At 39.6% G+C, this 25,865-nt stretch overlaps 1 protein-coding gene across 1 annotated transcript in view; it reads right to left on the reverse strand.

Moving 5' to 3' along the window:
• The window catches only part of kif19 (kinesin family member 19), a 226,481-nt gene that overhangs the window by 97,364 nt on the left and 103,252 nt on the right, over window positions 1-25,865 (reverse strand). The window contains exons 3-4 of the mRNA XM_068058707.1: window positions 19,698-19,808; window positions 11,311-11,398 (exon numbers count right to left, since the gene is read on the reverse strand). Coding sequence (XP_067914808.1) covers window positions 11,311-11,398; window positions 19,698-19,808 — 199 coding nt within the window. The remainder of the gene's footprint in view (window positions 1-11,310; window positions 11,399-19,697; window positions 19,809-25,865) is intronic.

Here is a 25,865-nt window from a genome sequence, read left to right on the forward strand (position 1 = left end):
TTGGGTCTTCGCCTATTCAGTTTGAGCTGCCTTACCTCCCTTTGGAAAGCTCTTTCTTTTTCCCTTTCCTGTAATTCTCTTTCTTCTCTTTCTCTCTCTCTCTGGAATTCTAGTTCTCGTCTTCTCTGTTCTAGCAGTATCTTAGCTAATGTTACTTTGTCTGTTTCAGATTCTATATCTGTCTCCGGTTCTTCAGTGTCAATTTTAAAATGGTTGGCCACAGGTTTTAGGATTTCGGGCTTCTGAGCTTTTGGACGGATAGTAATCTCTAACTGCCCCGCTACATTCCTCAACTCTTCAACAGATAGGGCTTTTAACCTGGCCCAAGTTACTTCACTCTGTTCTAGGAAGGTACTGGCCTCGAATGTGAACATTATAGTACTCTCACACTGAAACCACAAGAAACCTGTAATGAAGTTTTAAAATTATTGCTCGAGATAAATTTAGTTTCCCACTTCCAATTTCCTGTTTGTCTTTGGGTGTGATCCCAGACATGGGCCCCCAAATTTCTGTTGCAGTCAAGTGAGGAGGGTTCAGAGAGCTTCACTCTTTTCCCTCTCTTTGTTTGACCACAACAGATTTAATTCCTTTTTAAATTGGATGTACTGGCAAATTCAGTAGATGTTTGATTATTTACTTGTTATGATCATAACAAGAACCAATCGGACAGATTTAACAAAGAAAGAGGTTAACTTTAATGTACCTAAACTGAGCTAATTAATATAACAAACGACATGCCAACTTTCACTCACACACATACTAGAGGTTTATACACACACAAATAGGTTACAGAGTGGGGAAGGATGGATTAGTTGAGTTAGAAGGGTAAAGCAGTTGATGTAGTCTACATGGACTTCAGTAAGGCTTTTGATAAGGTCCTGCACGGGAGATTGGTGAAGAAGGTAAGAGCCCATTGGATCCAGGGCAATTTGGCAAATTGGATCCAAAATTGTCTAAGTGGCAGGAGGCAGAGGGTGATGGTCGAGGGTTGTTTTTGCAATTGGAAGCCTGTGACCAGTGGTGTACCGCAGGGATTGGTGCTGGGACCCTTGCTGTTTGTAGTGTACATTAATGATTTAGACATGAATATAGGAGGTATGATCAGTAAGTTCACAGATGACATGAAAATTGGTGGTGTCGTAAATAGTGAGAAGGAAAGCCTTAGATTACAGGACGATTATAGATGGGCTGGTAAGATGGGCAGAGCAGCGGCAAATGGAATTTAATCCTGAGATGTGTGAGATAATGCATTTTGGGAGGACTAACAAGTCAAGGGAATATACAGTGGGTGGTAGGACCCTAGGAAGTACAGAGAGTCAGAGGGACCTTGGTGTACTTGTCCATAGAACAATGAAGGCAGCAGCACAGGTAGATAAGGTGGTTAGGAAGGCATATGGGATACGCCTTTATTAGCCAAGGCATAGAATATAAGAGCAGGGAGGTTATGATGGAGCTGTATAAAATGCTAGTTAGGGCACAGCTGGAGTACTGTGTACAGTTTTGGTTGCCACACTATAGGAAGGATGTGATTGCACTGGAGAGGGTGCAGAGGAGATTCACCAGGATGTTGCCTGGGCTGGAGCATTTCAGCTATGAAGAGAGACTGGATAGACTAGGGTTGTTTGCCTTAGAGCAGAGAAGGCTGAGGGGCACCTGATTGAGGTATACAAAATTAGCAAAAATCTACAAAATAGGCATAGATAGGGTAGAAAGGAAGAAACTTTTTCCCTTAGTGGAGGTGTCAATAACTAGGTGACATAGATTTAAGGTAAGGGGTTGGAGATTTTGAGGGGATTTGAGGAAAAACTTTTTCACCCAGAGGGTGATTGGAATCTGGAACACACTGCCTGAAGGGGTGGTAGAGGCAGGAACCCTCACAACATTTAAAAAGTATTTAGATGAGCACTTGAAATGCCATAGCATACAAGGCTATGGGCCAAGTGCTGGAAAATGGGATTAGAATAGTTAGGTGCTTGATGGCCAGCACGGCCACAATGGGCCGAAGGGCCTGTTTCTGTGCTGTATAACTCTATGACACTATAAAAAAGGGTATACAGTCTGTGGAGCCTGGTGATTCGGCTGAATTCAGTGGTGCTGAGGCTTTTAGTTTGAAGAGGTAGATGACAGATTTGGTGGGTCACTTGGAAACAGTGATGTGGATAATTTCCTCCAATGGGGTTTCTGATTGTAGCTGGAGTATGCAAAGGTGGTTAGTCAAAAGGCAGGATTTGAAGCTTGCAAGCTGGAGTGGAGAGAGAGAGAGAGAGAGAGAGACCCCCCACTTAGGACTGCACGTGTCAGAGTCCATATCCTTCTCCTTGCTGCTGCAGAGAAACACAAGCTTAAAACCACAGATGAGGAGGGGCTTGTCACAAGACAGTCGCACAGTGATTCATGAATAGTAGTTAGCAGTCTTCCTTCCTGCAAAAAGAAAAGGAACAAGCAGTTCCCATAAACTTTCTGGGTCTTGGTATTTGCTGGGATGAGCAGACATTTTGTCTCCCTCCTCACAGGCCTTGCAATGTAGGATACAGTGTTGCAAATTAGGTGGCCATCTTAAGCTGTTAGCAAAGTCATCTTTTATCTGTCCTTTTAAAAAATTTCTTTAAAAAATATAAATTCAGATCTCCAGTCAGTGGATTAAAGAAAATTATCATTCAACAAAGCAAGTTGGTGTGACACCTTCCTAATTAATTGCTGTACCTGAATGCTAACTTTTTGTGGTTCATTTACGAGGACACCCAGATCCTTCTTTACTGCAGCAGTCTGTAATCTTTCTCCATGTAAATAATATTATGCTTTTCTATTCTTCCTACCAAAGTGGATAACCTCACATTTTCCCATGCTGTACTCCATCTGCCAAATTTTTGACCACTCACTTAATCTATCTATATCCCTTTGCAGACTCTCCTCACAACTTGCTTTTCTAGCTATTTTTGTATCAGCAGCAAATTTAGCTACAATACACTCTGTCCCTTCCTCCAAGTCATTAATATAGATTGTAAATAGTTGAGGCTCCAGCACTGATATCTGTGGCACTCCAGTTTGCCAACATGAAAATGTCTCATTTATCCTAACTCTCTTGTTTCCTGTTAATTAGCCAATGCTCTATCCATGCTAATATATTACCCCCAACACCATGAGCTCTTATCTTGTGTAGTAACCTTTGATGTGGCACCTTATTGAATGCCTTTTTAAAACCCAAGTACACTGCATCTACTGGTGCCCCTTTATCCACCCTGCTCGTAACATCTTCAAAGAACTCAAAATAAATTTGTCAAACGTGATTTCCCTTTCACAAAACCATGTTGACTCTGTTTGATTGCATTATGATTTTCTAAATGTCCTGCTACTATTTCCTTAATAATGGATTCCAGCATTTTCCCAATGACAGATGTTAGGCTAAATGGCCCATAGTTTCCTGCTTTCCGTCTCCTTTCTTGAAGAAGGTCATTTGTGGTTTTCCAATCTGCTTAGATCTTTCCAGAATTTAGGGAATTTTGGAAGACTACAACCAATGCATCCACTATCTCTGCAGCTACTTCTTTTAAGACCCTAGGATGCAGGCCATCAGGTCCAAGGGACTTGTCAGCCTTTAGTTCCATTAGTTTTCCTAGTACCTTTTCTTTAATGGTTGTGATTATTTTAAGTTCCTCCCTCCCTTTTGATCCTTCATTTTCTACTATTATTGGGATGCTTTTTGTGTCTTCTGCTGTGGAAACAGATGCAAAATATTTGTACAAAGTCTCTACCATCACCTTACTAATTCCTCAATCTCATCTTCTCAGGGTCTAATGTTTATTTTAACTTCTTTTCCTTTTTATATACCTATAGAAGCTCTTACTGTCTGTTTTCATATTTCTTGCTAGTTTACTCTCATATTCTAATTTCTCTCCCCTTTTATTTCGTCACACTTTGCTGGTTTCTAAATCTTTCTCAATCTTCTGGTCTACTACTAATCTCTCAGAATTACATGCCTTTTCTTTCAATTTGATACCAGAAAGCAGCCTGGCCACCACTTTGGAATGGGCTGCCCCTCTACAGGGCGGCCTTTGGCTGCACCCACACCTAAGAAGGCAGGGAGGGTTTATAGGCCTACTTGGGATAAGGCAACCTCGGCTGCCACTGGCTGTCTGCTTCCAGGCAGTTAAACTGCCCCCCTTTGCGTTGGGATACTGGAGGATGACTGGAAAGTCCCAGTCATCCTCCATTACTTACCCTTAACAAGGCCAGTTCTGATGAAGGGTCACTGACCTGAAACGTTAACTCTGCTTCTCTCTCCACAGATGCTGCCAGACCTGCTGAGTATTTCCAGCATTGCTTGTTTTTATTTCAGATTTCCAGCATCTGCAGTATTTTGCTTTTATTCTCTTAATGAACCTACTTGCCTGCCCGCCTCATGGGGGCGGGCGGCCTTGCCTGGCCCCAAACGCATGTCGGCTGACATCGACGACAGGAACAGGGTTAGCAAACTGGCATGCTGGCCTCGTAATTTCCGGGCCCCGTCCGCCTCCATACCTGACCTCAGCGGAGCTCGAAAATTCAGCCCATAGAAACTGGGTGACTTCAATGGGGTATTTACCTATCTCCCCCTCTCAAGCTACCACCTGCTCCTTTAACTGCCACCCCAACCTAGCACCTAATCACTAAACTACCTTTCCTCAGCCCAATGCTTGCTCCCTTTTCTCATGTTTTTTAATTTCCTAATTTCAAAATTACTGTCAATGCTCTCCTTAAAACGTCTGCCCTTGATCCTCTTTCTTCTTTAACTATTGCCTAATATCTAACCTTGCCTATCTCTCAAGTCATCAAATGTGTCATTGCTAACCTTCTTCACACCCATAAGAAATAGGACCAGGAGTTAGCCACACAGTTCCTCAAGCCTACTGCACCATTCAATAAAATCATGGCTGATCTTCGACCTCATCTCCATTTTCCTGCCTGATCCCCATATCCCTCAGTTCCCTTACAGCCCAAAAATCTACTCTCAGCCTTGAATATATTCATCGACTGAGAATCTACAGCCCTCTGAGCTAGAGAATTCTGAAGATTCACAACTCTCTGAGTGAAGAGATGTTTCCTCAACTCAGTCCTACATGGCCAACCCTTTATCCTGAGACTATGCTCCCAGTTCCAGTCTCCCCAGCCAGGGGCAACAGCCTCTCAGCATCTACCCCGTCAAGTTCTCTCAGAATTCTATATTTTTCAATGAGATGACCTCTCATTGTTTTAAGCTCCAGAGCCTTTAGGCCCATTCTACTTAACCTCTCCTCATTGGACAACCCTCTCTCATGCAGCTTTGCTCCAATCCTTTCATTCTAGTTTTCATTCCATGCACAGTACAAAGACCTTCCATGTCAAAATCACCAATTATATCATGTCTGACTGCAACTGTGACATGTTATCCCTCCTCCTTGTCCCCAACATCTCCACGGCCTTAAATATAGTCAACCACTGTATTCACTTCCACTACCTGCCCTCCATGTTCATCGCTGTGGCTGTGCTTTTTCAAGTTGCACTCCTCCCAATCCCAACTTATCCAGCACGCTGTTGAGATAGCTGCATCATCAGATTTGCCATCTTTTCAAAGACGTGTTAAACCAAGATATGCCATGTCTGCTGAGGTGAAGTCAAAAAAAGTCCCAAGGCTAACATTCATCCCTCTACTAACACCTCCAAACAAACAGGTTAATTGGCTATTGATTTTATTTGATGATGGCATTCCTTTGTTGTAAGTAATTAATTTCTCTTTGCACCTATATAATGACATGTATTGCATTTCAAGAATAGTAGTTCATTAGTTGTGAAGCTCTTTGAGATATTGTGAGGTGAAGTGCCTTCTTTCTATCTAGCAGTGGCAGAAATTTTTGCCAGTGCCTCTGAACTCTCTTCTTACACTCTTCACCTTGCTACATCTCTGCCTATGTTCAAAAGCTCTCACTGTGAGTACACTTTCAATCACCTCTGCCAACTCCTCCTAATTTCCTGCTTGATGTCCAATTCTCTTGTGAAGTGCCCAATTCAACACAAGTTGTTGTTGAGAGTCACTCTTCTCTCATTTCTATATAGCCAAAAAACTAGTCTTCTTTGTCAAAATTAAATTATGTCCTAACAGTTCAATTTAGAATTAGGAAAACAGTGGAAGTCAGGTATGTGCAGGACAAACTATTTCCAGGGACCCAAGGCATCCGCGTTAATGTAGCATTCAATGAAATCATTGCAACATTGCCATATTCCAATTCAAGTTCAGTTCAGCTCATCTGTGTGGACCTAATCATTAGCAACATCCTGTTACATTTCTATGAGAAGATCCCTCTTAATGTAATGGTATTCTAGTCTAACATTATTACCACTTCAACGATCTTAATGAAATTCGTTAAGCACACTTTGAAACCTCGCACTTTTGTTTAGCTAGATCATAAAATACACCTTCTTCCAGTGTGTTTTTTGGCAGTTTGAAAAGCCACAATATGCAGCCAAAAATCCAGCCAAGGTTATCTTTGTTGTACTGCACAGATGAGATGCAGTATTTAGCAAATCATCAGAATTATCTTCTAAATTGGAAATCAGCCAAAACCTGGTAGTGATTTAAGTCAAAGGGATGAGTTATTATACACGTCACTGTTGAGTAACCGATAACTGTAATGCTTTCATTAGAGGAATCTTATGTTGTTAGTGTGTCAGCTTATTGCATCTTTCCTTAAGATGAGAAGGTCATGGGCTCAAGCTCCATTGTATGTCCTTAAGCACATGAAACTAGGCTGATACTCTAGTAAGGATAGAGGGAATACTGCATTATCAGAGATGCAGGCTTTTGAATGAGATTTCAAATTGAGGCTCATGTGTTCCTATGCTTCCTATTACACTGTTTGAAGAAGTTCTCCTGGCCAACATCTTTCCCTCAACCTACTATACCAAACCACTGGCCATTCATCTCATTGCTGTTTGTGATATGTTGCTGTTTGCAAAATGACTGCAGCATCCACCTACTTAATAACAGTGACTGAAATTCATGTAAAGTAATTTGGGATATCCTGAGAGATGTACAGGATCATATATATATGTGCATTTTAAAAAAAATTTACATCCACAGACATCTTGACCCACCTGTCATTTGGAAAACAAATCCCAACTTCCAAATTTAATCAAACTAAGCCAAATTTGAAACTGTGCAGTAAAAACAGGCAGTTAGGACTTATGGGCAGGGATTAGTGAACTACAACATACAAAGATTAAACTAATTTTTTTTCATTTTGTTCATTTCTTCTAATCTTGAAGATAAGTTAGGTTGTATATGCTGCAGTCATCTTCCTCCAAAATCTTCAAAACGCCAAACAAAAGCGAAATGTTATCCAAAGTGCAATCCATAAGCAGTACCCCTGTTGTATCCCACGCTAAACATTGTTCGGCAAGATGATCCAAACTGCTGCCAATTTTGGATAGAGTTCATGCACAGAAGTACTTGCATTGAAGTTCATACAGAATAGCTGTTAGGGTGATTCACTTGGATAAGCCACTTCCCAAGAATAGACTTGAAAAAGAAGTCACTGCCGTTTTTTTCAGTTTCAAGAACAAAATTATGCACACACACCTGTTCAATTACACTTATTGGGATCTTCCCAGGGAAACTACTCAACTTCCTTCAAGTTCTGGTTCTATAAAAGGGTCGGAAATAAGAATGTAGGAACAGGAGTAGGCCATTCAGTACGCCCACCCCCCCAGCCTGTTCTACCATTCAATTACAATATGGCTGATGTGTGTCTTAACTCCATGTACCCACCTTGGTTGCCTAACAAAAATTCATCAATCTCAGTTTTGACATTTTCAATCGACCCAGCCTCAACAGCTTTTTGGGGGAAGAGAGTTCCAAATTTTCAACAGCCTTTGTCTGAAGTGCTTCCTGACCCGATTGGCCTAGCTGTAATTTTAACGTTATGCCCTTTTGTTCTAGATTCACCACTAGAGGAAATTGTTTTTTATCTACGCTATCAACTCTTCTGATTAATGAACCTCTAATCTACACACCCATACCACCGAGAGCAATGAGAGACTCTAATAATCATTTTTCCTTGTTTCAGAGCTGCTAGCTGCTAACTGTCAAGAAATTCAGCTTGTTCTTTTTTTATCAACTGTTCCGCTGTTTGTGACACTACTAGTGAGATTGGAAATGGCTGAATGTACTGCTCATTATGTGGTAAAGCCTAATAAATATAATTTAAAAATTAATCAGCTTCAAGAGAAACAACATCAAAGGATTTACCTCTTAAAAGAGCAATTCAAAACCAAATTCTTTGCTCATCTTTGCTCAATAAGAATAAACCCATCATCACTGTTGACTGTGACACAAAGAATCTATTACAGTTGAAAATATTCAATTATAAATAATGCATTTAGAAAGCAGGGTGAGTCTATGTGGTCCTCTCAAACAGTGACAGTGTGAACTAATAACACAAGTCCAGCAAAGTTTTTGAAAGAAATGTTTTACCTATGGCACCAGGAGGTTAAAAAGTAAAATAAATTGTTATGCCCTATTGGGAAATAGTTCCATTTCGCATGTATATCAACACAAGGTGTGAATGGGTTTAACCCATGAATAAAACCCAGAAAAGCTCTAGTACTTATCCAACACTATTGGATTCTTAGGGCTAAAGGGATCAAGGGATACGGGGAGAAAGCAGGAACAGGGTACTGAGTTTGGATGATCAGTCATGATCGTGTTGAGTGGCGGTGCGGGCCCGAGGGGCCGATTGGCCTACGTCTGCTCCTATTTTTCTATGTTTCTATTCTTTGACTGTCAGATAAGATAAACAGTGATTTATGGGGAATATGCAAATGTTTTCATTTATTCAGATGATCAGTTAAAAATTCTGATCCATGCAGAATTCTAAGGGAAGATTTGTACACTTTATCTGTACACTTTAAAGCATATGTGAGACAAAGACAACAACAATCTTCATTTATATTGCATCTTTAACAAAGTAAAATGTCCCAAGGTGTTTCACAGGAGCGTTATTAAACAAAGTTTCAAACCAACCCACATGAGGAGATAGTAGGACAGATGACCAAAAGCTTGGTCAATGAGATAGGTTTAAGGGGCTTTGGTCTTTTAAATGAGGAGGAAAGCGAGGTACAGAAGCAGAGATTTAGGAAGGAAATTCTAGCTTTTAGGGCCCAGGCAGCTGAAGGCACGGACAGTGATGGTGGAGCAATGAAAATCAGGGATGTGCAAGAGGACAGAATTGAAGGAGCACAGAGATCTCTGAGAGTTGTAGGGCTGGAGAAGTTTATTGAGACAGCCTAATACTAAAGTTAACAGTCATAAAACACAGATTACAGCTTTTTGTGGTAATGACCTAAAATCCAGATGTGATCTGCAAATGATACATAATCAGTAATGAATTAATGGCATACTGAGAATCAATAACTGGGAGTCATAAGTATTGATTTACATCCCAACAAATGAGCTGTTGTATTACTTGTAAATGTCAGGATATCTTTATAATATTTGCAATAATATGCAGAACTTTCAGAACTAAAAAGTCTGCCTTGTAGCTCTAGTATGCACTATATACTGGTTTATACCAGTATATTGCGACTTGTATTCCTTGGACAAACATAGCAGGTGAAATTCAGCTGATCCCATCCTAACAGTCTGACAAGATTTCTTGGCCTGTCCAATGAGCAGAATTAACACAATTGCTTCTACGCTGGAAAATAGCGTTTGATACATTTCTGAACATGAATGAACTTCTCAGACTGTGCTCACTGTGTGCCTTGGTCAATAATGACAAGGCAATCTGGCAATTGACAAATGTGAAACATGCTCCCTAGTTTGGGTGAGTTGTGCGCTCTCCACACCATTTGTGAGGAGCTCCTAATACCTGCTATCTGCCTACCAATGGCATAAACTAGCAATTGTACGTTATCTAACTGCCAACTGCTGACTATTTTCCTTTGGGGAGGAGGGGATGAGGAGAGTGTGAGCTCTTTTGGACTGAGTTGGCTCCAAGGTGACATGCCTGGCAATGGAAGTTAGCAACAGAAGTCAATCAAAATGGCAGATGCAGTTACCAGCTATGTGAGACAGGTAGGTTCTCCGTGCTCTAGGACACTGCTGATCATTGGCGCAAGGGCGGCACAGTGGTGCAGTGGTTAGCACCTCAGCCTCACAGCTCCAGCGACCCGGGTTCAATTCTGGGTACTGCCTGTGTGGAGTTTGCAAGTTCTCCCTGTGTCTGCGTGGGTTTCCTCCGGGTGCTCCGGTTTCCTCCCACATGACCAAAGACTTGCAGGTTGATAGGTAAATTGGCCATTATAAAGTTGCCCCTAGTATAGGTAGGTGGTAGGGAAATATAGGGACAGGTGGGGATGTGGTAGGAATATGGAATCAGTGTAGGATTAATATAAATGGGTGGTTGATGGTCAGCACAGACTCGGTGGGCCGAAGGGCTTGTTTCAGTGCTGTATCTCTAAATAAAATAAAAATAAAAAATAAAATTGTCTGGAAAACCGGGCTCGAATCCAGAGGAGTAGAACTATTGCTGTAAGTAGAGAGTCTTCCCATTCAGCTTCAGAAAGCTCTGCAAACCAATGCTCTAACATGTAGGGTAGCCCACTAGACAAGCAGTAGAAAGCATACAAATGTGGTTTAGTTCTCCATCAGTTCTTCTGTGTGCACTTATGCATCCCTAGACCTTTCCTTTGCCAATCTGGACCTAAGCTCCCTGAGCTTGGCCAATTGTGGCGTTTACACCATGTCAGATGAACAGAAACTGCACCAATGCAGATATCTCAGTAGTTTGGTTTGCTGATGCTCAACATGCTGACTGGTTTCTGTATGTCACATAGCCAACTGACTAAAAAATTGTGCAAGAAGTTTTCCTTTAGACTGGTGGAACCTTTTAGGCACTTATTTTGTTTGTGCAATACAAATTTATAGTGAGAAAGTTAAGGATGAAAATTTTCAAGTTAACAGCTCAAATCTTTGGTAATATCTTGAACAGCCATTAATAATAGCATTCCTTTTTCATCATCTGAGCCATTGCAAGCCTCTGCTTTGGAAGATAAGTACATGACCATTAGACAAACCTAATTGAACTACTGGAGCATGCAGGATAATTATCAATAATAAAAGGAACAGAATCTTTACATGTATGCGGAATAAATTTAATTTTTGAAGAAGAATTTTATCAAATTCTATTTCAAATCAGAAATAACCAGTTCAAATATGTTTTTAAACTTATAAACACTAATGATTTAAACAGTACTGCATTCAGGAAATTGTGCTTCTGAGAAGAACTTGCTCCTTACCTGTTGGTCCATAGGCAAAAACCGTGGCATTATACCCTGAAATAATGCCCTCAATCAGACCCTTGGTGGTAGCACGGTACACATCATCCTTGAAAAGACAAAAGTATGAGTTAATTAAACAGCAGACAATAAGGCCCTCTGTCTTTAATGAATTTACATCATCAGCAGCAAATGAAATAGTTTTCATATACTTCATTTCATTCTCACAAGGAGAATTGAAATATTTTTACACTTATTAGGGGTCAGACGTGGGTGTACAGAGGATAAGTACAAGTCCTCTACACGAGTCTGGATTTAACATACAATACTTTACACTTACCAGCTATTTGCCTGAGATAGCCTTTGTGCTTATGGGATGATAGATTGTTTTGTGACTAGCAATTTCTATTCAACACTTTTAAACATGTCAATAAAATCCAAATTAGAAACTTAATCCATATTTGTTGTTTTTTCTGTGCTGTGGGGCATAGGAACATTATTCAGAATGAAGTTTGTTGTTTTCGTTAAAGCTGTGTTGAGCCAAAACAGGAAAAAAGTGTCAATTTTTAAAAAAAAATTTCAAATGATTGAATGTAGAAATCTTCAAGTGTTCTTTGCTCTTCATGACTCGAACTTTGGAACACAGTTTTTGTGGATGAAAATTTTCCAGGAAGATATTTGGATGATAACTAAAACAAAGCTTGACAAATACAATGGGCTGTCTGTGTTTAAAGGGTTAAAAGAGCCCTTCCAATTGAGTAGTATTTCCTGTAGTATTTCCGTTCTGATGAAGGGTCGCAGACCTGAAACGTTAACTATGTTTCTCTACACAGATGCTGCCAGACCTGCTGAGTATTTCTGGCACTTTCTGTTCTCATTTCCTGTAACATGGTCTGGGGAAGAACCAGTGCATACCACATCCTTGAGTTCTACAAACTGTGATATATGATTGGAGCTGAAAATATTTGCCTATTGATTGAACTCGCACAAACCATTTATTCGAACTCTGCTGAAGCACACAACTGGATGGCTTCAATTTCCTAGGGAACCCAGAGGAGTCATGAATTAAAGATCGGAGGTCAGCTGAAATGTGTGGTTTACAGCTTTACTATTCAGTTGAACTGTTACAAATGTTTGTTGGCAGCAAACAATATACGTGAATAACGGTTCAACATAGAATTACCTCTTCTGAGCTCAATAGCGTGCAACCTTATGTCAAGAACTTTTCCACAATTTAAATATTGTCCTATTCTGCACAATGGTTCAAATATTTCTTAAAGAGTTCAAAAGCATAAATTTTACACTGCAGTATGTTTTTGTGCCGGTTCGTTTGCAAGATAGAAGTGTTGGGAAAATGCAGTGGTTTAGCAGTTTGCATTTTGTGACTATATAAAGTTTTCTTGGGGGAGGTAAACAGCATACATTGGACTCAACATAGAATCCCGCCTTCCCCCCACCATTGTTTCCAGGCTTATGCAATGACCATAACTACTTTTTGAGCAGGGATAAGGTGCAGTCTCTGAAAATTTCAATCCAAAAGCTAGTTTCAAAAGGTGTGCATGCAGTGCAGAGAATAATGGCTTGATGCAGAGACCAGTGATATTCATGAACAAAATGGGTATTTAAAGGCTGGGCTAACAAAAATTAGAGTATCTACCAGAAAAACTATCACTTTTGATTCAGCCACCTTTAAGTTTAACTGAAAGAAATGAACATGGAGCAAAACAGCTTTAAAGAAAAGGCAGATGTTAACTGTGGGGAGTCTAATCTCCCAGTATTTGTTGCTGAACATCACGTTTTGCTGTTTATATTCAGCAGACACTACTTTCTCCATCGGGATCAGTAGATTAACCATTCATTTTCTACTAGCCGTGCCTGTAAGTACAAGTTGAAATCAATGCTAAGACAGGCTCTGAGTCTGATTACATCTCATTGATCTGAGATTGTAATCCGAGTTGCAGTGCAGTGAATGTGAAACACAATCATCATCATGTTTTCCATATCCGGTCACCTTTCTCCAACCAGTAGCAATCCAAGGACACAGATTCAACAACACAGCATTATACGTGCAATGTACTTGCTAAGTGCTAACATACCCACCAAGCCTAACTACCCTTATCAAAATGTTAAAAATCATTCACCTGCTAAAATGATGATGAATGCTTTCAAACTTTCTTCCCCATCTATTTCATGACATTCCTTTACTATTTCTCAAAGTCATCATCTTATTTGTTTGAAGCATGTTAATAAGACTGACGGCAATTTCTATGATTCCATATAAGTGCAATACAAGTTTTTTGGAGAAAAAAAAAGTCAGCTCATTAATCACCTATTTCACTGGTTGCAGAAAGCCTCTTGAGGGTTGTTGCAGTAGTTTTGCACCACCCCCAAACTAGTTCAACTTCTGAGCAGAGACCAGAAAGCCCACCTCCCATATACAAATGACCCTGGCGCTGGGGAAGACAGTAGGCCCTTCCCCCTGGAGACATGCCTAAGTTAATGGGGAAGCACAGAAGCCGAGACCTTCACCTTTTAAGTATTACACTTGTTTCGATGACTGCAGCGTACAATATCGCTGAAAATAGAAACATGTTGTTGAAGCTTTTCGGCTTGCACTCATCAGGACAATCGCAAGAATAACCAATGTAAGGGAAAATGACAACTTATACTGCATCAGAAGAGAGTGCTGATTGGTTGGCAAGTGAATTCTGATTAGTAGAGGCATTGCCATGGAGAATGCACCAGTTTACGGTGACTGACAGTTAACTGCCAAGCTTTGTTTGAAATTTAAACCAGGCAGCTTGACTTTGATTGGTCAAGACATTGTCCTGAGGAATGAACCAGCAAATGACTGTCACTTGTTTTGTTCAGCTGAAACAGGCGCAATATTTGCACATATTCTTTCTGTCTGCAGAGAACAGGGCCCTATGTATTAATATATATAGCTTCCAGTACGTGCAAATGCGCCACACTGCAAGCCCTACTGACAATCTTAAATTGGTTGTCAGCGTAATTCTTAGTACACTGTGGATTATTGAGCAAATGTTGTCCAATTGTGGAATCACATCTAATGTTGGACACTGTGTTTTGAGTTTTGCAAGCATGGGCTGGTTGGGTACGGCCCATACCTTGCCCATGCGAACAGCAGAAGGGACATGTTGTTTGATACAATCCGCCAGTCTTTGGGACGTACAGCCTATATACCTAGCATCACACTGGCATTGAAATTCTTATATCACATTACTCATTTGTGTGATAGGCAGGACGTCTTGTTCTTTGCCAAAATTCTATTTCCAAGTTTCTAAAACCATGAATGATACAATTTTCACAAAAAACACTTCTCCTAAATATTTGTTTCAAGTAAAAGACAAGCCAGTGTCATGGTTACATTTTTGGATCTTTCCTTCTCTTCTTGACACTTGTGCCTTCGATAACACACATAGGTGAGTCCCATCTCTCTACGTCTTTCGGAGTGTTTTCATTATCCTTACTATCAAGGGAAAACAATTAGTGATGGACCCAGGGCAATCGACAGAAAACTGGGGTTTCTCAAATGTTGTTAAGCTACTGGAATTATTTTTACATCTCCAGTCCTCAGTAAACAACAAAATATCACACTAGTTTAAACTAAAAAGCAAATTTGTTCAAAAAACAATGGACAAGGAAATGCAAAAGACACTTAGAGTAGAAATTTTATACAGCTTCTTTAAAGGGAAGTGTTATGATCAAGTGAGGAGGGGTCATCTCTCCTTGTTTGACCGCAACAGGTTTTTTTTAAAACCACTGGATGTGCTTACCAATTCAGTGAGTGTTTAACTCTTTATGCACTATGATCAAAAAGGAACCAATTGGACAGGCTTTCTTGAGCTTAAACAAGAAAGAGGTTAGTTTATTGTACTTAAAATCAAAAGCCGATCTAAGTAAAATAATAAACTCTGCTCCAAATTTCACACACACACACACACACACACACACACACACACACACACACACACACACACACACACACACACACACACACACACACACACACACACACACACACACACACACACACACACACACACACACACACACACACACACACACACACCAGAGTGATGAAGAATAGTTTGGTTGGATTAGAGTCCAGAACAAATAAAAATAATACACTGTCTGTGGGGTATGGTAATTCAGTTGTCTTCCAGCTGAAGTCATGATCCTGAAGTTCCTGGCTGGTGAAGTGGCCCCCCTTGGTTCAGGGTTTGCTTCAATACAGTGATATCGGTGACTTTCTCCCGAAGTCTCTGTCTGTAGCAATGATAGACATGGATGCTCCACAGTTACAGACAGGGTTCGTAACTTGCAGTATTACCTAGACAGAGAGAGATAGCCCCATTGGGGTCCCGTACTGGTTAACTCCCAAAGCTGGTCTCCTGTGTGTAACAGAAACTCCAAGTTTTCACAGAGACTGGGGAGACTCTCACATGATTCTCTCAGTGTATTCTTTTCTTCACTTCAATAAGATTCGAAGTCTAAGAATCCCGAATCTCAGGTCTTATTGTTCACCACCCCCCACCCCCTCCCCCGGAGGTTTGTTTCCACGAGTGTGAATGCTCCAAGATGGCTTTGAATGTCTTGCTAACAAGGGCAATACCAGATAATTTACTCATCTGTTCAAGCCATTGTTCTGGATGAGAGCTATTTAGACATGTGTCTCCACTTTCATGCCTTGGAATGTGAGGTATTGCAATGCAAATTGTGGTAGCCATCTTAGCTGCCAGTTTTAGAAGTTGAATATAGGATTCCAGCCTTACTTTTTAAAAGTTTAATGTAGGTTTCCAACTGATGAATTAAAACTATCATTCAGCATAGCACATTTTCATGACAAAGCAACAAAAGTCTCTATTTCCTTATGCTAGTTGGTTTCTCTGCTAGCATATACTGGCAGCTCATCTTATTTTTTCTCCTTATGGTTTATGGAACAAAAATCTACCTGTCTTTTGATGAAGATTCTGGTTTGATCAATTTAACTTTACTCACAGGAAAATTTCATTTCACTCCTTTTGTATCTGTTGCAAAAGCTTATTGGAAATTCTCAATGGCTAGCCTCATTAAGCCTATCCTGATCTACATATATTTAAAAAGTGGATTTTCGATTCTATCTGAAGCCTGATGTAAAGGAGACAATAATGGCAAAGTTCAACACATATGTAACTATATGGGCTGATGCTGTGCAGATGTTTTCCTAAACTCTTATGCTGTGCCTGATTTAAAGGAACAGCTACCAAACCAAAACAAGACATATTTGGCACAGCAACTATGTATTGTTACCTTGCATCTTCCATTGGACATCTCTAATGTGATCTGATAGGTTCCTTAACTTTATTCTACTTTTGATCTTTCTTGATATCACTGCCCTTTTGGAATGCATTCTTTAAGTTTTGTAAATGTTTGCACTCCATTCTCATCATATATTCTTTCAATATAGTATATCAACCAGTGTCATTCTGTGCAACAGATCCTCATCCATCCAATGAATACACAATATTCTTTCAAAGTCAAAATCTTACTCTCCTAGGTCCTAGCCTACTGTCACAAAGCCTAGTCTCATAGGTGCAATACACTTACAATGTCATAAGTACTATAATAATAAATATTTCCATATAGAAAGTATTTCATCATGTTTTCTGTTTCCATATCTAAAAATATTTGCATTTTTGGAGAGTAGCAATGTCAGACCATTCTACCAGTCTACATAGCCACAGCACAAAGTGGCTCTCCATTAACTGGTCAATATGCTACAGCTACCTCTAACAAGTTATTATGGTACAGCACTGTACTGGATATCTTCAATAAATTCCAATGTTAAAGCATAGTATCAATTATTAAATAGTCAATAATATTCAGTACTGAGCATCCTAACCAGTAGATATTATAGTACAGTGCAGGCTATCATCACACACTGCACATGATACAGAATAATACTGGATCTCTAACTAAGATGACTGTATCCTTAAACAACCTCTTATTTGTTCATTTGTCCTAGATTTCCGCTTACCAATTCAGATTCTCACATGAATCATTCAGTGCCATTTAGCATCTCAGCTGAGGAGGAGGGAACTCTGAGCTGCAGATTTACTATCGCTGTCAATTCTGCTCTCTATCAGTCCATGGAAGACCTGCTTGTGGCAGTATGAAGCAGCCAAGTCTGCTTTTCATATACCCAGGTGAAATATTTAGTCATAGAATAGCATTAGCTCTCGTAGTTCAACTGAATACTGACAAACCATACCCTCCAGCAGCTGCCAGCCAGCTCAAAACCATCCAATTAACTGGTGTTCCACCACCCTTGATACAACATTCGTTATAGGAATTTCTGTCTTGTTTGTCATATAGTAAATCAGGGCCCTGGATCTTGCCCTTGTAATTTCCTTTGACATTGCTGATTGTCCCTGAAGCTGCCAAGACCCTAAGCCCCCAAATTTCCTCCCTAAACCTCTCAGCCTCTCTATCTCTCTTTCCTCCTTGAAGGCACTCTTTAAAACTTATCTCTTTGACCAAAGCTTTTGGTCATCTGCTGCAATATCCTCTTATGTATCCATCTGTGAAGTGTGTTGGGACATTTCGTATGTTAAAGGTGCTATATAAATGCAAGTTGTTGTTCTTTACTTTTGCTTTTATATAATTCTGCTAATTTTTACTGCCATATGCTAATTCTTTCTGAACATTATTAACCACAAAATTCACAGCTGAAATTTTCTATTGATAAATCTATATTCGATCTCAAGAGAGTAGAGTACGAAGTACAGAAGCCCTGAATATACTAAAATAGAAGCTATAATCACAAAGGCATTATCCAGTCAGACACCACTGAAATTACTCTCAAAATCTTCAGAGCTTAGACTAATGAAATGGCATTAAACTTTATCCTCAGTGAGATATTATCTATAAGAAATACTGAGAATCCAATTTCCTGCCGGGTCCTTTAACATTCTCAAGAAAAGTAGCTTACACTTATTTCAGAGCGCTATTCAACTATAAAGTGTATTTTCTGACTCATGATGCATACACATGGATGAGGGAGATAAGAATTTATGGAGAAAAGAGTTATACTTCTGAAGCGATTATCAAAGAACGGGAGAGAAATACCATGCCAAAGTTGCACAATGTGTAGCTGCATGTAAAAAGCAACCACTAATAAAGCACTGGCTGATATAAGTGGAAAGGATGACATGTAGAACAATACTAAAACATTCTGGGTTTAATTATACAACAATTTCAGATCAAAATTACCCAGCGCCATGACCATTTCAATGTGGTTTTCATGGATTGACTTGCTGTAATTCTAATGCATCCCTATGCATAAGCTGGAGGACTTTCTCTTATCACAATCAAGGCGACACAAATGGTATTTGGATTGTTGTTGCTGCACGAGGAAATGTCAAGGAGGAAATATAATGCTGGTTAAAGCTAAAGGTCATGACGTCTGTTCAGTTTTTTTGTGGAGCTACCCTATACGTAAGCTATCTGGTGTGAGGACAATCGGTGGTGTATACAGGAGTGATAAGCACCTGGCATAAGGGAAATGTGTGTTTGTACAGGAGGGATAAAGCACCTGGTGTAAGGAAAATAAGTGGTATATACAGTAGGGATAAGCATTGAATGTAAAGTAGAAATTCACAATCACTTGAGTTCAGATTCATTCACTACGTCCACGGCTTAGTCCAATTTGAACCCTGCCTAACTGAAGAGATGTGCCTATGCAAATTTCACCCCAGAAATTTAATTTAGTAGGCTTACTTAAGGGTCTGTACTGGGATGTTCATAGCCAGAAATGTCAAAGTGGTGTTCAATTCAAATGGAGTTGAAGCAAATCAAACAAATTAATTCTGACTTCAACTTTGATGCCAGAAATTGCTGAGCAGAGTCCCTCAAGGGAGGCTGTGAAAACTAATAAATACTGGACTCCTAATCAGAAGGTCACAGGCCCAAATCTCCACTCAAATATTCAAATGCAAATTTAAGAATTGTAATTGTTTTGGATTTTTTTGTGTCAGAATCCTCCTTTAGGACTATCCATCTCTCAGTTTGTACCATTGAAATGGTTAATTTGATTGTATGTCCTTGTTTGGCCTGTATTAAATAACTACTAATGCATGGACCTGTTATACTGTAATCTAGTACCTCAGACTGTGGCATCGACTTCACATTGCTAAGGTTTTGAATCATAAGCCACACTCTCTTACTTTCAAGATCATTCATACTCTCGTATCCCTTTAAAAAAAATGTTCTTTCAGTTATTCCTTGGGCATGGTTGATATGCTTTCCAGAACCTCACTATTGCCCATAATGTGAGAAGACCAAAACTGGACACATCATTCAAACTGAGGTCTCATCGAGGTCTTGTACAATAATAAATATCTCACCTGCGATGCAGTGTAATTGAAGGTCACATCAAACATGTATGACTTTTCTCGAGAGCGGTTGGCTCGCAGAATGTCATCAGGGTCCTCCATTGGATCCATGAGAACCACCATCTATAAAGGAGCCATAATACATATTATTAGAAGTTGAATGAAAGAAAATTTCTCTTGACATTCTCCAATAACAGAAGTTTCAACCGACAACATGAAACACACCTTAAAAGACAAGCTACAGGGTAAATTTCTGCCGAGGTAATTGGAGAATATTGCCATGATATCAAGATAATGCAATTATAAATCTTTCAATGGGAGCACCACTGTGTTGAGAGAAATGCCCCCTTTATCTCTTGAATCCAAAGATTTTCGACTTGATCAGTAAAGAATCAGTGTGTTGAAACATTATCCTATAATTAAGGATTTCCATTAGCAGAGTGCAGACTAACCATTATGTACTGCATAGACAGTGAGTAACTTCACACTATATTGTGTTCTGCGTTTGCCTACAATATAAATCTTGTAATATTCACTTAAGTCCACAGCCATTATTTTCATCCATGCTTTGCAATAGTCAATGAGATGTTTGTTGCATTTTTTATGGTGCAGTCGAGCTCTAAATGTCACCCGCTATTCTCATTGATGCTTCTATTTTGTCCCTAAATGCTATACAGTTGTCTTATCAGTGCACACCAGTAAACCCATCTCTATTTCTCCTCTCTACCATTAAATCAAAGGAAACTTACAATTTCTGAAAAACACTGACAGAATTTGTACACTATCAAGTAACACATACACTTGCATATTATTACAGTCTTATCACTGACAAATCCATCTTGTCAGAGACTCATCTAGGCACAGGAGTTGGCCATTCAGTCACTCAAGCATCTTCTGCCATTCAGTTCTCTCATGGTTGATCTGTACCTCAACTCATTTATCCGTCTTTGATCCATATTCCTTAGTGCACTTACTCAATAAAAATCTATCAATCTCAGTCTTGAAATTTCAATTGACCAGGCATCTACAGCCTTTTGGGGAGTTAGTTCCAGATTTCCACTATCATTTGTGTGGAAAAGGTGCTTCCTGATTTCACTCCTAAATGGGCCAGATTTAATTTTAGGATTATACCCTCTTGTTCTCAACTCCCGCACCAAAGGATGAAGTTTTTCTCTATCTATGTTGCAGAATCTCTTTATCATATTAAACACCTCAATTCAATGTTTCCTTAAGCTTCTATACTCAAGGGGATACAAACCGAGTTTATGCAACCTGTCCTCATAATTTAGCACTTTAAGTCCTGGGTCCTGGTATCATTCTGGAGTGAATCTATGCTGTACCCATTCCACAGCCTATATGTTTCCTGAGGTTTGGTTCCCAAAACAGAACACAGCGCTCTAGATGGGTCCTGATTAAGGTTCTATATAACTACGACAGTCAGTCCCTACAAAGCTCATTATTCACTTGGGGAGCACTCAAAGTTGGGGAATAAGTTACTTGAGATCATGCAATAGAATTTTATAGGATAACGTTAATATACTGGGTGAACAGCATCTGTTAAAATAATGTATGAAGGAATGCTAAACATTTAAGTAGTCATCTGCTTTCAATGATAGCAGTAATCCACATTGTTCTTTTGCCCCTGTCAAAAAGGTTTATCTCCTTCGACAGGAAATAAAAACTATTACACAGTGAAATCATTGTTTAAAAATGCACAAAAATGTGGTTTGCAGAATCACTTTCTGGGAGCTGAAAGTTTTACTCTCAACGTGTCCCTGACTGATCTTGGGCTTTGCAATCTATTATACTCTTGTTGATTATTAATGTACAAATCTCACCCTATGTTGACCATTCTAATATCGCTGGTACGGGCTTTCTTCCCAGTCACTGCACAGTAAGAAAGGAATCTTGACCATGTGTGCGTAAACAAAATAAAAAAAGCTAAATTACAGAACATGGGCACTGTGTCCAACAGACAAAGCCACCACACATCCGCATCACATGTCACACCGCAGCAAAATCCCACCAATTTAATCTCAGTGTCATTTGATTCATTTAAGTGAAACCCATCACTAATTCTTCAGGACTCTGCATTTCCAAACCCAGTCAACTACACAAGGGCACAGGCAGCAATGCTCAAAAAAGCCAATTAATGTATCTTGAGCTCACAAAAGCAGCTGCAGCTAGTCTTGAAGAAGCTAAAGATGAAAATAAAATCTGCGCTTTAGCAACTTATTGTTTTACACAACTTCTCTAGGGACAAATACTAAATAGAAACATCTGTAACTGTGGTTCAAAGAAAATCAGCTTGTTCTAAATAGTTATTTCCCCATGTTTGTGCACAATTAACAGTAGCAGGGGACATTACTTCCAATAGCTGTCGTTGGCTGCTTCAAGATAAACCAGTCTTACAAAAGGGGGCCTCAAACAGTCATTTGTCCCCCTATTTGTACTTTAAAAGGGCCTAATGCCTTTTCAGGCTTGGGTAAAGGATGCCTCTTTAGTGTTGTAGTGTTTAGAAATTGTAATTGCATTGTGCTTTGTGCACACTTGGGGCTGCTGTAGAACACACATGCTAAAAAAGGGAAAGTGAAAGTAAAAACAGAATAAAGAAGACTCCATTATATTCAACAGCGTGTAGTCTCTGTCTCACGTATCATACCAAACCTGGCTAAACCTCACTCCGGTCCTGAGAACATCACAGCCTCACTTGTTCTTACCTAATATGGATGGTACACCTCTAGCCGGAAATGTGTGCATGCTTCCTGCCTGCCATATTGGGGCCTTAGTAGCCTGAGCAGTGTTTGAGAAAGGGGCATGCATGGACCAACTTTTAGGCCATTAGGTTTAAATAATCCAGTTTATTTCCAAAAACAAAAACTTCAATAGCTCTTTTAATGCATTAAACATATTGGAAACACTACATCAGTATGTAGCGTCAGATTTACAAAAATAATTTACTCTCTCCCCACCTAGATCATCTGGGCCTCTTGGCCATACTGAGAACTGATGAATATTAGACATTGATCTGAGTTTTACAGTTGATAGCTAGGAGCAGAGTTACCATCAAGTTTTAAAAGAAATATGGTGTTGGTATCAATTAACAGATTTCTGAATTTCTTCCCCTCTCTAGTGGCAGTGAAAAGAAACTATTGCCACAGTACAACGAAGCAGAAAGATATTCTAAAATGGCCACTGCTTGATATTACTACCAACCACCACCTAATATTTCCTCTATGGGTGGAGATGGAGACAAAGTCTGAGATAAGACCAACTAGAGTCTGCTGTATGTTTACTGAGCTTCAGTGAGCCTTCCCATATTACATAGTGTCATCAGCAGAATGGGGCACCAGCTATGTATTCCTATTGATAAGTAACAAAACTCCCCAACATGTGATTCCTGCTATGCTTGAGCACTACTGCCCTTTGGAAAAAACGTGCTGGATACATACAGAAGTTAAGATACGGAAGCCTATCTTTGAGGACAATTGGAGTATCATGGACATCCGGCACAAAAGCAGCTGACAGGAGAAATTAACTGTTCTATAATACACTGAGTGACACATCCTGTTTCATCTGAAATCATCGAATCAGATGATAACACTCTTCAAACGGTATGGAGATATCAGGAACAACTCAAACACAACACACTATTTACTGAACATTGTAGCCAGAATTTGGAAAACAGTTTTGACTACTGTGAATCCCCTGAGGCAGAAAAAATTTGAGCACAAAGACATCAATCCATTGTCGTATATTAATGTGTTAAATTGTCTGGTGCAATAAATTAAGGAGAGGACCATCACCCTGTATTGGGCTCTACACTATTTTTTTTATTTGAAATACAAAATTCATTTTTATGAAATCTCTCATTTTTTGTTTTTAAAATAGCTTCTGAAATATATTTCCCTTTGTTCCGTTGGCTGAACGAAAGGTTCTGCACTGCACTGGGGACTCCTGCTCCTACCCAATATTTATTTATTTATTTATTTAGGGATACAGCGCTGAAACAGGCCCTTCGGCCCACCGAGTCTGTGCCAACCAACAACCACCCATTTATACTAACTCTACAGTAATCCCATATTCCCTACCACCTACCTACACTAGGGGCAATTTACAACAGCCAATTTACCTATCACCTGCAAGTCTTTGGTTGCGGGAGCACCCGGCGAAAACCCACGCAGTCACAGGGAGAATTTGCAAACTCCGCACAGGCAGTACCCAGAATCGAACCCTGGAGCTGTGAGGCTGCAGTGCTAACCACTGCGCCACTGTGCAGCCCAAGCTACTCGAACACTTGTCCTCCAAACTAGACTGACGGGGATTTGATGAAGGCCTTCTCTGCCCTAGTCTTTTTTGGAATGGGAAGTCAATTGAAAATTTCAAAACTGAAATTGATTTATTTTTTATTTGGTAAAGGTATTAATGATTATGGAACCAAGGTAAAAAGATGGAGTTAAGATACAGATCAGCCATGCTCTAATTGAATGGTGGAATAGGTTTGAGGGCAGAATGGCCTATTCCTGCTCCTATCTTACTAACCTAGTGAAAAGTTGCCAAGCAAACAATTAGCTCTCCTCCACTTAGGTTACCAGAGTCTTAGACACACAGATGTACTCAAATGGACCATTAGGTAGTTCTCTCTCCTCGCCTTCCCTTCCCCACATTACAGAACACAAGGTGAAACAGTCATATGAATATAAAAACTGTAATATAAAATGGACAGCAACAACTAAAGCACCTGAGAAAAGAAACCAAGAAAAAGCAAAACACCACCATTCTTTGGCGTCATTCACAGCTGCTGATTTTCAATGCGTCACAAGCATGAATAGCAGCAGGTTGTCAACAGAAACTTTTGTTTATTTTCCTGAGTAAAAGAACAGCAGAGCAGCAGAATTGATCTAAATCGGGTTATTATAAAGCTAGTTTAAATCATCCCTCTGAAACAGATGTTTCTCCTTATCCTTATACAACCGTGATAGTAATTGTAAAGCGCAGCAGGATAATCTCAGCATCCTGGCCCATAAATCCTTACTGTATTCATTTTCCCAGCAGGGCACCTAGAATAACGGATGAGTTGTTGGATTGCTGATCTAATCTGGTTTAATAATATTAAGATATGAAAATAAAAATGAAAATATTTCTATTTTGGTTGATGTAATTTACATTTTAAATAACACAAAGAGAAGGAAATGAACAGTGTCTTTAAAGGAACCATAACATGTTTGCAATGCACAAGTTCACTACAAGATTCTTTTTATATTGACACAATGAATGTAAGATATGTAGCTGCTTATGTTTCCCCCCCCCCACCCCTGTAAAAGTTCATCCACCACCTTCATTCAACCGAATTACCCAACGGTAATGTATTCATCTATGATTTAACACAAATGCCATCTCCCACAGCTTGACAGATGACTGTCATTAAAATCCAATCAGTTTAATGAAAGTACTCTCTGCAGTTCTAAATGCATGCCAAAGGGCTGGGCAAAAAGCATGGAAAGAAAAGGCGGGATTGATGGAGTCAGTAATGGGAGGTCATGCTAGAACAAATCTGCTGTAATAAAATAAAATTGGGCCAGCAGTTCTGAATGCAAAAGGGTCCTCAATTATGTTATTAACTGTGACAAGGCAACATTCGTCAGAGTGGCACCAAGAACAAGGTGGTAGTTACAAAGACGGGTTCAGGCACATTTTCAACATAAAGGACATTTTATCTTTGAATCTGACACATACCAAAACTGGCCTAGAAATGCTCAGGTTGCAAAGTTAGCCGACAATGTTAGTCCCCAAAATAATCCCAATTTCAATAAGAAGACAAACAAACAGAAATAATAAGAATCCAGCAGACAGCTGGCTCACTGTACGCTTTAAATACCAACAGATAATTAAAACGATTCAAAGTGACTGTCGCTGTTAAGATGTTTATTTCATAACAGTGTGATTTCAGGTTCAGGTCCTATCATTGCACTACAGCTTACTCCAACAGCTGGAAATGAGTTCTCTATGTTTTCATCTGCGCCAGTCAGCAGAATATTTTAGGGCATTGTAAATTTTAAAGAATTGGCAGCAAATTATAATTTTGGTTCTTTTCAATTTCAGACTATTTAGATGTGAATATAGCAGGTATGATCAGTAAGTTTGCAGATGACGCGAAAATTGGTGGTGTTGTAAATAGTG

The sequence above is a fragment of the Heterodontus francisci genome, chromosome 26 (assembly GCF_036365525.1).
Source record: "Heterodontus francisci isolate sHetFra1 chromosome 26, sHetFra1.hap1, whole genome shotgun sequence".
Classification (NCBI taxonomy): domain Eukaryota; kingdom Metazoa; phylum Chordata; class Chondrichthyes; order Heterodontiformes; family Heterodontidae; genus Heterodontus; species Heterodontus francisci.